This window comes from Nansenia antarctica, assembly GCF_963989245.1.
Source record: "Nansenia antarctica genome assembly, chromosome: 2".
In the NCBI taxonomy this organism is placed as follows: Eukaryota; Metazoa; Chordata; class Actinopteri; order Argentiniformes; family Microstomatidae; genus Nansenia; species Nansenia antarctica.
Window position 1 is genome coordinate 67157276 of NC_137675.1, and position 15127 is coordinate 67172402.

At 45.4% G+C, this 15127-nt stretch overlaps 1 protein-coding gene across 1 annotated transcript; it reads left to right on the top strand.

Moving 5' to 3' along the window:
• Positions 1-749: 749 nt before the first annotated feature.
• Positions 750-14833, top strand: LOC308150496 (histone-lysine N-methyltransferase SETDB1-B-like; the record flags this gene model as incomplete). Its single annotated transcript, XM_080523320.1, has 16 exons — positions 750-952; positions 1072-1235; positions 1450-1493; positions 1669-1783; positions 2740-2954; positions 3585-3846; positions 4217-4307; positions 10588-10704; positions 10918-11087; positions 11263-11463; positions 11697-11873; positions 12024-12184; positions 12479-12498; positions 14177-14303; positions 14437-14525; positions 14716-14833. The coding sequence occupies 16 exons, from the start codon at positions 750-752 to the stop codon at positions 14831-14833; spliced, it is 2274 nt and encodes a 757-aa protein (XP_080379446.1).
• Between the last annotated feature and the right edge of the window lie 294 nt (positions 14834-15127).

Genomic DNA, 15127 nt, shown 5'->3' on the forward strand with positions numbered 1-15127 from the left:
AGGGAAAAGAGCTGGTTTACATAAATAAAGGCTATGTACACTATCCACTATACTATACTATACAATAAAACACTGTGCTGTACTCTATGCTATGCTATACCTATTCTAAAATTTCCTATCTCTGAACCTTATGTACCCGAGGGTTGTCATATTGCACATAGTGTTATTGCACATTCATTTAAAGTGTTGCAGTTTGCAGGTTTGAAATGTTTACAGTTGTGTTTCAGTGTTGCACTTGATTTCAATCTAGTAGCTGCCATCAAATTGTCTAGATTGTCCAGGGCCTAGAACCTAGGTCTTTGCTGTGTTCAGGGCCTGAATGGCCCTGGGGTAGAAGCTGAGCTTCAGTCTGTTTGTCCTTGCGAACATGGTCCTGAACCGCCTGTCCGAGGTGTGCTGTGTGGTAGTTCGGCGAAATAACACGGTTCCCGGGAATAAAATTGACAATTACATTGACATTTATGATCAAATAATGGTTGTGGTCATGTATTATTAGCGACCCCCACAGATGTATGATTTTACTGCTTTCATGGGAGCTCAGACCTTCCTTTTGGGAGCTCAGCTCCCATTGGCTCCCACATAACTCGAACCCTGTATTTAGGTGACTTGAGTACCTGCTGTCAATTCTTACGCATTATTACCCTTTACCTCCTTGTACTCTCCCTTCCCCTCTGTCCCATCCTCTCTCTCTCTCTCTCTCTCTCTCTCTCTCTCTCTCTCTCTCTCTCTCTCTCTCTCTCTCTCTCAGTATGGAGGTGGAGGACTGGGACCCGAGCCTGGAGGAAGAGTTGGGTGTTTCTCTCGATGAGTTAAAGAAATGGGTTGAAAATGAGGTTGAGAGGAGCGAGGCTGTACAGCAGAGGAAGACCAAGCTCGCTGAGTTAAAGGAGTGGGTGGAGCAGAAGGAGAAAGAGGAGGCCGTTGTGGACACACTCTTCAAAAATGCTAACCAGTGAGTGTTTTTGTGTGTGTGTGTGTGTGTGTGTGTGTGTGCACGTGTGCGTGTGCGTGTGCGTGTATATACATAACATGTATACTTGTATGTGTTTTTCTCCTGTCTGTGTCCCCCAGGTCCATAGCGGAGTGCGAGACACTAGTAAAACAGGCTTACCGCAAGGTGGGGCTGACCTACAGAGAGAGCAGTTCAGATGACGACGGAGGCGGAGGGGCAGAGACCTCCGAGGTCATCGAGATAGACGATGACGAAGACGATGACGTCATCGCCGTGGACTGTCGTACGTTTTGATGTTTACCTACAACTACTTAAAACACAAAAACAAACCTTGTCTAAACAGGGTAGCTAGCCCCCAATGAGACAGTATTTTGTCGTCTCTGGCATCTTGCCACTATGTACCTCTGTTAGACATGATTTTGTCAGACTGTCCAGACAGAACATGTCAGCCCTTTGATTAATGGATTTCTGTTTCCCACATCCCATCCTTTCCACAGTGGTTCCACCCATGCAACCTGCAACACCTATTAAGGATACAGTGGTGAGAATGGAGAATTAACACACACACACACACACACACACACACACACACACTCCGCCTTTTATCATTGCTTCATGTTTCTGCCCCTGCTTGAATACTTAAAGCATTGTGTGTGTGTGTGTGTGTGTGTGTGTGTGTGTGTGTGTGCGCACTCTTGTTTGTTTGTTTGTCACAGTTCAAGGACGCGTCGGCTGCTCTCCAAAGGACCTCCCATCACATGCAAAAGTTGTCTCAGACAGTCAACAAACTTCTGACCCCCACCAAAGACGCGCCGTCCCCCTCCACCACACGTACCCAGCCCCCTCAGTCTGCACGCACAGAGTGAGTGACACACACACACACACACACACACACATACAGTATATATATTATATGACACTCACACACACTACTGTTTATGTATGTTACATTGGGGGGGGGGGGCGGCGGTAGCCTCGAGGTTAGAGGGGCCGGCTAGTAATCGGAAGGTCGCTGGTTCCATCCCCGCCTCAGGAGGAAACTGCATGTGCCCTTGAGCAAGGCACTTAACCCCTAATTGCTCCAGGGGGCGCTGACTATGGCTGACCCTGTGCCTAGAGCAAAAAATACCACAATTGGATTGAAGTTGAATGCATGGCAAATAAAATATTATTATTATTATTATTATTATTATTGAAGACACAGGGACTTAGATGCTCTCTCTCTCTCTCTCTCTCTCTCTCTCTCTCTCTCTCTCTCTCTTCCAGTGCTTCTAAACAACAAATGGCTAAGAAGAGTACCGGTACTTCCCCGTTCGTCGTGTCATTCGGAGGCCCTGTTCGATTGGCGAGTGATGGACCCACCCCCACTCCTAGCCCTAGACCCGTCGCTAGACCCGTCGCCATGTATGTTTCTCTTTCTTTGTCTTTTGGTGTTTTTTCTTTGATGTTGGTATATAAAAATGATAATGAAAATATTGTGGGGAAAAAAAATATGGACATCTTTTTGTCTAATTCTGTCAACGCCTCTCCGCCCCTCTCTCTCTCTCTCTCTCTCTCTCCCTCTCTCTCTCTCTCTCTCTCTCTCTCTCTCTCTCTCTCTCTCTCTCTCTCTCTCTCTCTCTCCAGATTGTACGTCCTCCAGACAGGCTCCATCCAGACTCTGACTCCCCTAGAGGCGTACCATCCCCATCATCCTTTATTACAACATCAGCCGTTGCAACTGCCTCCTCCTCCTCCTCCTGCTCCTGCTCCTCCTGCTCTTCTCCTTCCCCCCCCTCTTCCTTCAGCCCCCTTTAAGTTCTTCAACGACCGCATCCCCCACGAACCGTCGTACCGCGCCCCGGCCGACCTGGTCTTCTACATGCAACACACCTGTCAGCCCACCTGCCTGAACCGCATCCGGCCCCCCCGACGAGACCTGCACCGGGGCAGGAACCCCCTCCTCCACCCCCTACTGTACGACTTCAGACGCATGACCACGCGGCGGAGAGTCAACCGCAAGGTAGGATGGACCCATAGTACACAGGGTATCTGTGGTGTCTTGAAAAGTATTAAAAGTTGATAAATCAATTTTGGGAAACGATTTTATGAGGATACCCTTCACGATTTTATGAGGTCTTGAATTTTGTAGGTATTTTTCTGAATTAGACTCTGTCCAGAGAGTTTGAGTCCTTAAAACTTTTAGTAAAAGTTTGTGAAATCGTTAGTTTTATTAAAAAACAAAGATGAACCGGAAATTATGTTGTGTGATAGTGGTCTAGTCTATCGCAAACTAAAACTGTTAAGTTAAAGGTGTCACTGATGTAAACGGTTACAGCTCCAAGTGGAGGTGAGGTCTGGAAAAATATTGACAAGGTCTTTAAAAAGTCTTAGAAAGGTATTGAAATTAACTTCAAGATTCCTGTATATACCCTCGTACATTACTGCTGCCTGTCAGAGAGAGGGGGAGGGGGAGAGGGATGGAGGAGGAGGAGGAGGAGGAGGAGGAGGAGGAGGAGGAGGAGGAGGAGGAGGGGGACATATAGGGATGTAGTAGGGGGAAGTCCCCACCTCTCTTGGCTCCCTGGATTGAGTTGTCACTGTGTTTTCCTGCCTTACATTTTGGAATTCTGCACCCCCCCCCCCCCCCCAGATGTCCTTACTACTGTTCTACAAGGCTCCTTGCGGCCTGTGCCTGCGCAACATGGCCGAGATCCAGCGCTACCTGTTCCAGACGGGCTGCGACTTCATCTTCCTAGAGATGTTCTGTCTGGACCCCTACGTGCTGGTCGACCACCGCTTCATGCCCCAGAAGCCCTTCTACTACATCCGTGACATCACAGACGGCCGCGAGGACATACCGCTGTCCTGCGTCAACGAGATCGACGTCACGCCTCCGCCAGACTTGGCATACAGTAAGGACCAGACGTTAGGTTGGGGCTTCGGAGGTTGTGGCAACCACTGAGTTCCACTGGGGGGGGGGGGGGGGGAACACACACGCACACCCAAGCCAGAGAATGACACGGAAACCAGGGTACTCTTTAGCCCCCAAGGGCTAATGAGCCCGTGGTGCGCTTCCCACGGCCAATTGTATCTCCCTGCTATGACGCCGCCCCCCTGGGCGGGGGGGTGGCCTCTATCAGTGGTGCTGAGAGCTCTTACATTACCGGTTGAGGTCCCCATAACATGGTGTTAGGGTACCTTAGGGTTGCCACAAAGTATATACAGTAAAACTACCTGAAGAATACTGAGTTGACTGGTCCGTGTTTGTTTCTCTCGTCCTAGGTAAGGAGCGCATCCCTGAAGACGGCGTCTACATCAACACCAGCTCCGAGTTCCTGGTCGGCTGTGACTGTACCGACGGCTGCAGAGACAAGTCAGTCTGACCTTTTTTTTTTGGAACTTAGTTTTTATTTCAGTTTCAACAACTTGTACAATCATGTCATGTTTTGTCTACAATTCTTTCCATTCTTATAGCTGTACACATATGGTCCATGGATGTGGTTCAAAGCATGACACACAAAGCAAAAAAGAGCGATCAACAAAAACATTGAGATGTCAATGACGGAATAAAATTAAAGATTTTGAAAAGAAAGAAAGAAAAAGGGTAGGGTCGGGGGGGGTTGGGTCAGGTGGGGGTTGTGTATGTGTGTGTGTGTGTGTGTGTGTGTGTGTGTGTATGTGTGTGTGTGAATGCAATGCAGGCATATATCTATGTGTAGTGATATGAAGTGAGTCTAGAATACAGAAATATACGAGTCGAGATGTGTGGAGGGGTTCACTGTATTAATATGGACATAACCGGGCTCCATCTTTTAATAAATAGATGTTTCTGGAGTCTCAGAGTGTATGTTATTTGTTCCATCTGGTAGATTTCCCATACTTTCTCTGTCCACATATTGTATGTAGGGGGGTCTGGTTTTAACCACTTAATTGTAATGCATTTAATTGCTGCCGTTAGTAATATTTGTAAGAGATATATTCTTGCCCTTCCATCAATGCCTTCAGGTATAACTCCCAGTAGTGCCATCTTTGGATCTTTGGTAAATTTTTGGTGGAATACTGCTTCAAGGGCCTCAAACACCTCTTCCCAAAATGTTCTTAATTTGGGGCATGACCAGAATATGTGGGTGTGGTTGCCAATTTGCGTACTGCAATTTCTCCAACATTTATTTGAGTGTGTTGGGCCCATTTTAGCCATTATTTCTGGGGTTCTAAAGAATCTCATAACCACTTTCCATTTGAATTCCCTCCATGTATTTGAATTGGTCACTAAGTGTGCTTCAGTGCATATTTCCTCCCATATGTCCTGTGATATGTCAGTATTCATTTCAGTTTCCCATCTCTCTTTCCTCTGTAGTGTATTATTCAAATCCATGGATAGAAACCTTTGGTAAAGGTCACCTATAATTTTCTTATTCTCGTTTCCTTTTTGCAGCTTTATCAAGAACTCTTCGATTTCAGTGGGCTCCAAGACTTTATTCCATTCTCTATGTTTTGTTAGGAAGCTTCTTAATTGTAGATATCTGAAAAAGTCTGTGTTAGGGAGCCTAAATTCCTCTCTTAACTGTTCAAATGATTTAAGGCTACCGTCTTTATGGAGTTGGTGCAAGTTAGTAAGTCCATGATCCGACCAATTTCTAAACCCTATATCTGTATTGGAGGGTTCGAAATTTTTCATAAGACCAATATTGGATAATGCTGAGATTGCTTTAGGTAAGCCAAATGACAGTTTTATTTTCCTCCAAATCTTTAGTGTGACTCTGGTCCATTCACCTAGTTGAGTTTCCTTTAGAGGGACATCTATGAAAGGCAAGGTCTGTAAGGGCATCGAACATAGACTTTTTTCAATGTTGAGCCATCGTGTATATGAAGAGTCTTGGATCCATGCTGTTAGAGGCTTTAGCTGGGCCGCCCAGAAGTAGTATCTTAGGTTTGGGAGTTTCAGCCCACCATATGGTTTAGATAGTTGTAGTGTTTTAAGTCTGATTCTTGGGCGCCTTCCTTGCCATATGAATTTGGAGATGAGTCTATCCCACTTATCAAATGTGGATTTGGGGATATCGATGGGTAGCATCTGGAACAGGTATAGAAGCCTAGGCAGCACATTCATGCGTACACTCTCAATACGGCCCAATAGAGACAGGGGAAGTGTTGACCAGCGGTCTAGATCTTTACTGATATTTTGGATTATGCTTTTGTAATTTGCATCACTTAGGTTTTCTAACAGTGAGGGGATTTGAATGCCAAGATATTTAATACCATCCTTGGGCCATTTAAACTCACTCTGGATTTTGATAGTTTGTGGAATTCTACCTCCTATGTCCATAGCCATTGTTTTATCAACATTTACTTTATAACCCGAGAAGTATCCATAGTTGGAAATAAGATCTTTTAGGCGTGGGATTGTTGTTGCAGGTTCAGTTAGATAAAGAAGCACGTCATCTGCATACAATGATAATTTATGTTGTTCCTCATTTATTGTCAGTCCCTTTATGTTGTCGTCGTCTCTAATGAGCTGTGCCAGTGGTTCAATACTGATATCAAACAGCAGGGGCGACAAAGAGCACCCCTGCCTGCAACCCCGTTCTAGAGTAAATCGGTCCGACAGAAATCCATTCACTTTTACAGCAGCTTGTGGATTTGAATATAGTGTTTGAATCCATTTTATAAAATTGGGGCCAAATTTGAGTCGTTTTAGAGTTTGAAATAGGTATTGCCAAGATACTCGATCGAATGCCTTCTGGGCATCGAGGGATAATATCATTGCTTCTTCCTCCTTAACTTTAGGGTGAGTCATAATATTTAGTAATCTTCTTATGTTGTCCCCGTAGTATCTTCCCTTTATAAACCCGGTCTGATCGGGGTGGATAACTTGTGTGATAATTTTATTGACGCGTCTTGCTAGGATGGCTGTTAATATACGTAGGTCGGTGCATAAAAGTGAGATGGGTCTGTATGATTGGCATTGGGTGGGGTCCTTGCCCTCTTTATGTATTACAACTATTGTTGCGTCCCTCCATGAGGGGGCCGTGGTTCCAGATTGCAATGTATGGTGGTATGCTTTCAGCAATAAGGGACATACTGTCTCTTTAAATGTTTTATAGAATTCATTACTAAACCCATCCGGTCCAGGACTTTTATTGTTTTTTAGTGTAGAGATCACTTCTTGTATTTCCCATTCTTCAATTGGTTCATCTAGTTCTTTTGCCATAGGTTCAGATAGCTCTTTTAGTTTGATGTCTTTCAGAAATGCTGTCAATTCATTATCATCTGTGCAGGTGTCCGTATTTTTGTAAAGAGATTTATAAAATTCTGCAAAAGACCTTGAGATTTCATCAGGTTTTGTGAGAGTCGAGTTATGAGTTTTTAATTTCTGTACTATATTCGATGATTGTTGTTTTTTTAGTCTTAGTGCTAATAATCTACTTGCTCTGTTTCCATTTTCATAATATTTTTGGTTGGTAAACCTTAAATTGCCCTCAATCTTTTCAGTGATTAGGCTATTTAGATCCCTGCGTGCTTGTTTGAGAGCATTGAGTAGATTGGAGGTTGGTGTTCTTTTATGCTGTTGTTCAAGCAGCCTTATTTTATCCTCTAATTCTCCTTGTTTTGCTTCTCTATTCTTTTTTTTCGCGCTCGCGTATGAGATAATGCGACCTCTAATGTATGCCTTAGCACAGTCCCATAGGATGAGAGGTGATATTTCAGGTGAGTCGTTAGTTTCTAGGTAATACTTTAGTTCAGTTGTTACAAATGTGATAAATTCCTCATCATTTAGAAGTGATGTATTTAATCTCCATTGTTTGGTTTTTGGCCTGTGACCTATGTTCCATGATAATGCAAGAGGTGCATGATCAGATAGAGTAATTGGTAAGATCTTTATGTCTTCTATCCTGTGTAGTTCTGCTTTGGGTGTAAAGAAATAATCAATTCTCGAATAAGATGAATGTCTGTGCGAGTAGAAAGTAAAATCTCTTCCTTTAGGGAATCTGCTTCTCCAAACGTCCACTAGGCCTGATTCTATCGACAAGTGTTTAAGCATTCTACTCATTCTAGAAGTGGGAGTTTTGGAGGTAGGTTGTCTATCCATTAGCTGGGACATAACACAGTTGAAGTCTCCTCCCAACAGTAGGATACCGGAGCTGTGTTGTATTGCTGTGTTAATGACTGTGCTAATGAAGCCAGGCTCATCCTCATTTGGAGCATATATGTTCATGAGGGATACATGTATCCCATCTATAGATCCATTCACTAAAATGAATCTTCCCTCAATGTCCTTGTGGACCGTTGTTGGTGTAAAGTTAACCTGCCTATGTATCAATATAGCCACTCCTCTCTTTCTACCTGACTGATGTGATGAGTAGAACACGCTGTCTGCCCAGGATTTCTTTAGTTTCTCATGTTCCATATCCGACAGGTGGGTCTCCTGTAGGAATGCTATCTGACAGTTGGCTCTTTTTAGCTGATTAAGGATTTTCTTTCGTTTTATAGGATTGTGAAGGCCTTTAACGTTATAGCTTATGACCTTAAGTGATCCCATGGTTCAGAGTAAGAATTAGGGAGGATCTTAATTTTACCTGTAGGCATGGTGATGGCAAGGATAGGCACATGAATAGGAGAAGATTGTGAACTGCATGTAGTACAGTGTCTATGTGTGTGATTGTGTGAGTGTGGGTGTGTGGATATATGAGGGGTGGGTATGGGTAGGAGGTGTGGGGGAGTTGGGGAGTACATATAAGGGAAAAAAACAAAATAATGCAAGAGAAAACAAAATACATAAACATACACGTTGCTCTTATTCTTCCGGTATGATCCCTGTGGAACAGTGGGATCTGAACATAGAAATAAAAATGAAAAATCCGGACACTCAACCGACATGAGTGTCTGGACAGACTTTTGGGACATGGTCCCAGGCTGCGAGTCTGAACAGGCAGCTGTGCGAACGACCTTTAAGAGGGTTCGCCTTTGCTTGGTTATAGTACCAAACAGAATAGCTAGGAGTAGTTTGTTAACATTTCAGGCTCCCGTCGAACCTTGAGGTAAAACAAATTAACCTTAATTTCGACATTGTCGAATATATTTTACATTGTATATGTGTATATAAAGAAATAAGAGTAATAATAATGATGTCTAGAGGCAGAAATAAATAAAAGGATCGGAGAGAAGCATTAACGCAGTGGAAATTAAGAAACAAATAAAAACAGTCTCCTGGTCAGGTAATTTTAACTTCCCTGCCCCTTATGAATAAACAGATAGATTATTTCCCCCTTGGGGTAAGTTTTAAATTGAACTAACATATGTCCAGTCTCCTTCAACACTTGCATATAAACTGCTGTGAAGAACTACAATAACAACAAAGGGGTGGCATTGACGATGGTAATATATTTAAGCAGATATCGTCCCGTCAAAGTTGGTCTTGTAATGCCACTGAGACCCACTGGTCTGTGGCTGGGGGAGACCTACCCTGAACCTGTTGCCGGCATGACGTTCTTCTTAACGTAGTCCATCGCTTTGTCTGCATCTGTGAATTCCTTTTCTTCTCCGTTGTGTGTGATGCGGAGTCGGGCTGGAAACAGTATACCATACCGAATGCCCTGACGGTTGCGCAGCAGCTTCCTGACCTCCGTGAACGCAGCCCTGGCCCTGGCGACGTTGGCAGCATAATCCGGAAAGATGGCGATGGTCTGCCCGTTGACCCGGAGAGGAGCTCGAGTGCGCGCACAGCTCAGCACCTCGACGCAGTCCTGGTAGTAATGGAGTTTAGCAATGATGGCGCGTGGTTTCCCCTCCGGTCTCCTCGGAGCCAGGGTTCTGTGTGAACGATCCACAAGCACATCTCTATCCAGTTGTAGCACTTCCTTCAGTAGTTTCGAGACCGATGCAGTAGAGCATGATCCATTCGTCTCGGCCACCCCTAGTATTCTGATGTTGCATCTCCTCATTCTTCCCTCCATGTCGTCGCATCTCTCTCTGAGCCCGGTTACCTCTGCTTTCAAGCCCGTCACCGTAGTCCGCAGGTCCACCACCTCGTCCGACCACGTTGACAGGCCGCCCTCCACCTCCGTGATTGTAGCCTTTATTTGGTCAATCTCAGACTTAACCGCCGCAGTATTGTTAATGATTTCCGATTTTACTGCTTGAAGTTCACTTTTAATATAGTTGAAATCTTCGGCTAGTGCATTTTTAATCTCTGTCTTTATCACCTCGGCAATGTCGGATTTCAGCGAGAGGAGGATCTCTGTTTTCAGCGCTGCAGCGTCCATCACTGGGCTGTCTGTCCGGGGCGGAACCGTCTGAGCCGGGGTAGCTGTGGGACTCGGCGTCGCGGTGGCTTTTGGCCTAGTAGTGGACGGAGTGTACTTATATTTGCGCAGATTTGCAGCCATTGACCCCTAAATACACAGACTTTTGATTTTAGGAATATGTTAGAGACAGGTTTCCCAGTATTTTGTAATGTAGAAAGCTTATTAAATTAAATAAAACAAAAGTCCGACGGGAGCTCAAGCGAAACACGTTCTACTCCATTGCCCGCCCACCGGAAGTCATCAGTCTGACCTTTTTGACCTTTGACCTCCCCGTAACCCTTGTATATCAGCACTAATCCTCCCTATGTTTGGCTGAGGTCACCCATGATGTTTTGGTCTCTCCTCCAGGTCCAAGTGTTCGTGTCACCAGCTGACCCTCCAGGCCACAGCCTGCACCCAAGGAGGACAGATCAACCCCAACGCCGGATACACCAGCAAGAGACTGGACGAGTGCCTGCTGACCGGGTGAGACACACACACACACACACACACACACAAAATCACACACCTCCCAACCCACAGTCTGGCTTGCCCCCCCCACAAACACTAGCGCACTCTCTTATCTTATGACCACATGACAGAGCGGACAGTGTCGTTTTGCGAAGTCAAACAATGAATTAATGAATTTCCCCCTCTCTTCTTCTCTCCTCCCCCTCTCTTCTTCTCTCCTCCCCTCAGGATCTATGAGTGTAATAAGAGGTGTAAGTGCTGTAGTCAGATGTGCACCAACAGGCTGGTGCAGCACGGCCTGCAGGTGCGTCTGCAGCTCTTCAACACGCGGAACAAAGGCTGGGGGATCCGCTGCCTCGACGACGTGGCCAAGGGCTCCTTCCTCTGCATCTACACTGGTGAGGGAGGGAGGGAGGGAGGGAGGGAGGGTGGGAGGGAGGGAGGGAGGGAGGGAGAGAGGGAAGGAGGGAGGGAGGGAGGTGAAGCAAAGGAATGCATCCTACCTAGGGTTGCAAAATTTATCATTTCCATATTTCTATTTTTTTCTCATCTCTCTGTCTCTCCTCCCTCCAGGGAAAATTTTTACGGACGACTTTGCCGACAAGGAGGGCTTGGAGATGGGGGACAAGTACTTTGCCAACCTGGACCATATCGAGAGCGTGGAGGCGTTCAAAGAGGGCTACGAGAGCGATGCCCACTGCTCTGACAGCGACGGGAGCGGCGTGGACATGAGCCGGTTGAAGGTGCCCGTCTCCGCCCGCGCCATGGGCAAGGGCGCTCCGAAGACCCAGACGCAAAACAACACCGGCAAGACCAAGGGCAAAGGTGAGGGGCGGGCGGGGGGGGGGTCACAGGGTCATTCACAGATCAGGAGGGGGGGTTGCTACGGGGATGTCTTCTGATCGGACCTAACCATTACCTTCCGTTCCATCTCTCTCCTACCGTGCTTGCTTTCCATCATTCCTTCCTTCCTTCCTTCCCTCCCTTCATGTCCTTGCTACTCCCAGGAGCCCAAAAGAGCGACTCCTCTGGTGACGATAGCAACGAAGAGGACGAGAAGGAGGAGGAGTCCAATGACGAGAGTGACAGTTCGGACGACACGTTTGTGAAGGAGCTCCGCTTCACTCCAAACTCCGTGTGGAGGAGCTACACCACACGCAGCCAAGCCAAGGGGGTCAAGGAAGGTGTGTGTGTGTGTGTGTGTGTGTGTGTCTGTGTCTGTGTCTGTGTGTGATTGTGTAGCTATATAATACAAACCTCAGTACTGTGTCTGATGTAGAGCTTTTGCTCCCCCCCCCCCTCACCTCTCATTCCTCCCCCCTCCGCCCGTTCAGGGAGCCAGGACAGTAAGGATGGGATAACAGCAGCAGGGGGGCCGGAGGACAGGAAACCACCGCACATGCCGGAGGAGAGCGGGAAGAGTAAAGTGGTGTCCTGGCTCACCACCCAATCCTCCACCACCATCAAAATGGAAGGGCTGAAGATCGAGAAGAAGGTGAGCAGGAAGGAGGGAATATTCTCCACCATCTGTTGGATGAATTACCTTATCTATAGAGAGATGAGCTTATGTGCATTATGTGGAAGCTATGGGTCTCATGAAAGGTACCGTCTAATCAGATGCAATGCTAATGCTATCTACCTCTAATCAGATGCAATGCTAATGCTATCTACCTCTAATCAGATGCTAATGCTAATGCTATCTACCTCCTCAACTGCTGGTCCCTTAAATGAATGATGTGTGTCCTGGTGTTGTCATTGGATATTGATGAGTACCTGTCTTCTGTTCTAGGAGCCTGGGGACATCAAAAGGTACGTGAAAGACATCTTCTGCCCCTCAGCACTGCGTCTCCTAAAGACACCCGCTTTCCCTTCTTCCCTAAAAACTTATATTGCCCCCCTTGTAATGTTAATGTTAATGTTAATTTTATTTATAATGCGCCCCCCATCCAACTTGTACATCGGCCCGGGGCGCATTGTACTGTTTCTCTGTTTCTCCAGTGAAAAAAAATATGGTTTAGAAGTAGGGTTGGGTATCGTTTGGGTTTTATCCGGTACCGGTACCTAACCGATACTTTAAAAACGGTACCGGTACCGAAACGGTACTTAATTCGGTACTTTTGATTTTTAAAAATGACATATACATATATATATCATAATAACACGGTCGACAACATTAAACAGCTTTTCACTTTTTTATTGCTGAGGCACAATATATATTAGTTAAATATACACTCAAATTAAAATAAATTAAAATAAAACTCCTGCTGACTGAGGCACAATATACATACTATATATAATATTACAGTGAAATATACACTCAAATAAAAATAAATTAAAATAAAACTCCCACCTCAGCAATTCTTTTGCAAAAAGATCAGCATATTTGCCTTCTCTGGCAAAATACGACACCTCTTGACTTTTTTGTTGTCATTTTGACTTTTGTTTTGTTTTGACATAATTGTCTAATGGCACAGATTTATAAACATAAAGTAAACAAATATTGTTTTCACGTCACTTTACCTGAAACAGGGAGATTCCACAGTGGAAAAGGAATGCAGTCCCTTGACCACAAACCTGGTAACAGCCCTGTGAATTTCCTCCACCTTGTCTTTGGTCAAAGTTCCCTTCTTTGCCAAGGTGAAAGCGAAAGTGAAAGCTGTCAAACACGGTGCACCCGGTTAATAGTACCCTTAAATGTATCCCGTGCGTTGCCAGGTGTTTCATCAAGTTAGATGTGTTCCCTGCTTTACACGCGAATGATTTTAAGCATTTTGACAACTTCGCGTTGTTTTCGTCGAGTCGGGTGAAATGCAGCCACACTTTAGAACGCTTCCTTAGGGCCTTCGGCATTCTCGGTGACCTCGTAGCTAGGCTAGCTAGCGAAATTCGATAATATGATGATGATAATAATAATAATAATAATAATAATAATACAATTCAGATAGTATAATAATTTAGTATATATGCTTTCACTCACTCTTCTTAACTCGTAACACAACTGCTCAGCTCACTACCACGACACGCACTGAGTGGAAATGTAACAGGCGATGTCACGTCACGAGTCACCAGTTGACTGTTGCATGACACCGGACACCAGGGGGCGAGATAGAAAAGTACCGAAATGAGGTACCGAAATCTCCTTTGCAATTCGGTACGGTAGATACCGAATGTAAAGTAACCGGTACCTACCGGTACCGATTTTCGGTACCCAACCCTATTTAGAAGAAGGTGATAGGAGAAGGTTTTTCCTTCTATCAATGGCCCCGGGCCTGAGCTGGATTACTCTTCCTGCTACGAATGGTGGATTGATGATTCATTTGCTTAGTATTCAAATGTATTGATTGTAAGTCGCTTTGGAATAAGGTGTCTGCTAAATGCCCCCCAAAATAAAAAAGGTAAAGGTGAAATGAAAGACGGTACCCACAAGACATCACTGACCATTGTCTCATCAGATTAGTTGAATGGTTTTGTGTGTCTGTGTGCACAGTGGCCCCCTCCCGGTGAAGACAGATGGAGACAGCGGACCCAAAAACACACGGCAGTTCTTTGACGGCGAGGAATCATGCTACATCATTGACGCTAAACTGGAAGGCAACCTGGGACGCTACCTCAATGTGAGTGTGTGTGTGTGTGTTGAACTTTGTATTTTCTTTACTGTGTGTGTACACTGAATTGGATGTTTAACTCGTAAAAGGGAACTAAGGTCTTTCCTTACCATATATTGTCCTCCCTCTCCGCCCTAAACAGCATAGCTGCAGTCCTAACCTGTTTGTTCAGAATGTGTTTGTGGACACACACGACCTGCGTTTCCCCTGGGTGGCCTTCTTCGCCAGCAAGTGAGTCTCGTGAAGGATCTTGACCTAGCTTGACCTGAACACATTAGCATTATTGTGTGCAAAACAATGAGACGAGTATAGGACACTTGTTAGCATCTTAGCTTTACTGTGATTTTTGCAGTTGTGTTGTACACTATTGGCATTAATGTGTGTTTGTGTGTTTGTGTGTGTGTGTGCGCGCCACGCCCAGGCGTATCATGGCAGGCACAGAGTTGACATGGGACTACAGCTATGAAGTGGGCAGTGTGGAAGGCAAGGAGCTCCTGTGCTGCTGTGGGTCGACAGAGTGCAGAGGAAGACTACTATAATGAGCAGTCCTTACCTCCATCCTTTTATCTCTCCATATCTGTATGTATGTGTATGTGTATGTGTATGTGTATGTGTATGTGTATGTGTATGTGCAGTGGCGGATTAAGGTGGTCAGTGGCACTAGGCTACTCCTTTGTGTGAGGCCCCCCCCATACACGAGCCTCCCCCTCCCCAAAATACACAACTCACGAGCACCCTGCACACACACACCACTCATAATGCTTTACCATAAAACACATTGTGCTTTAATAACATAATGCAAACAATAAAAAATGCACTGAAAAGGTTGTTAT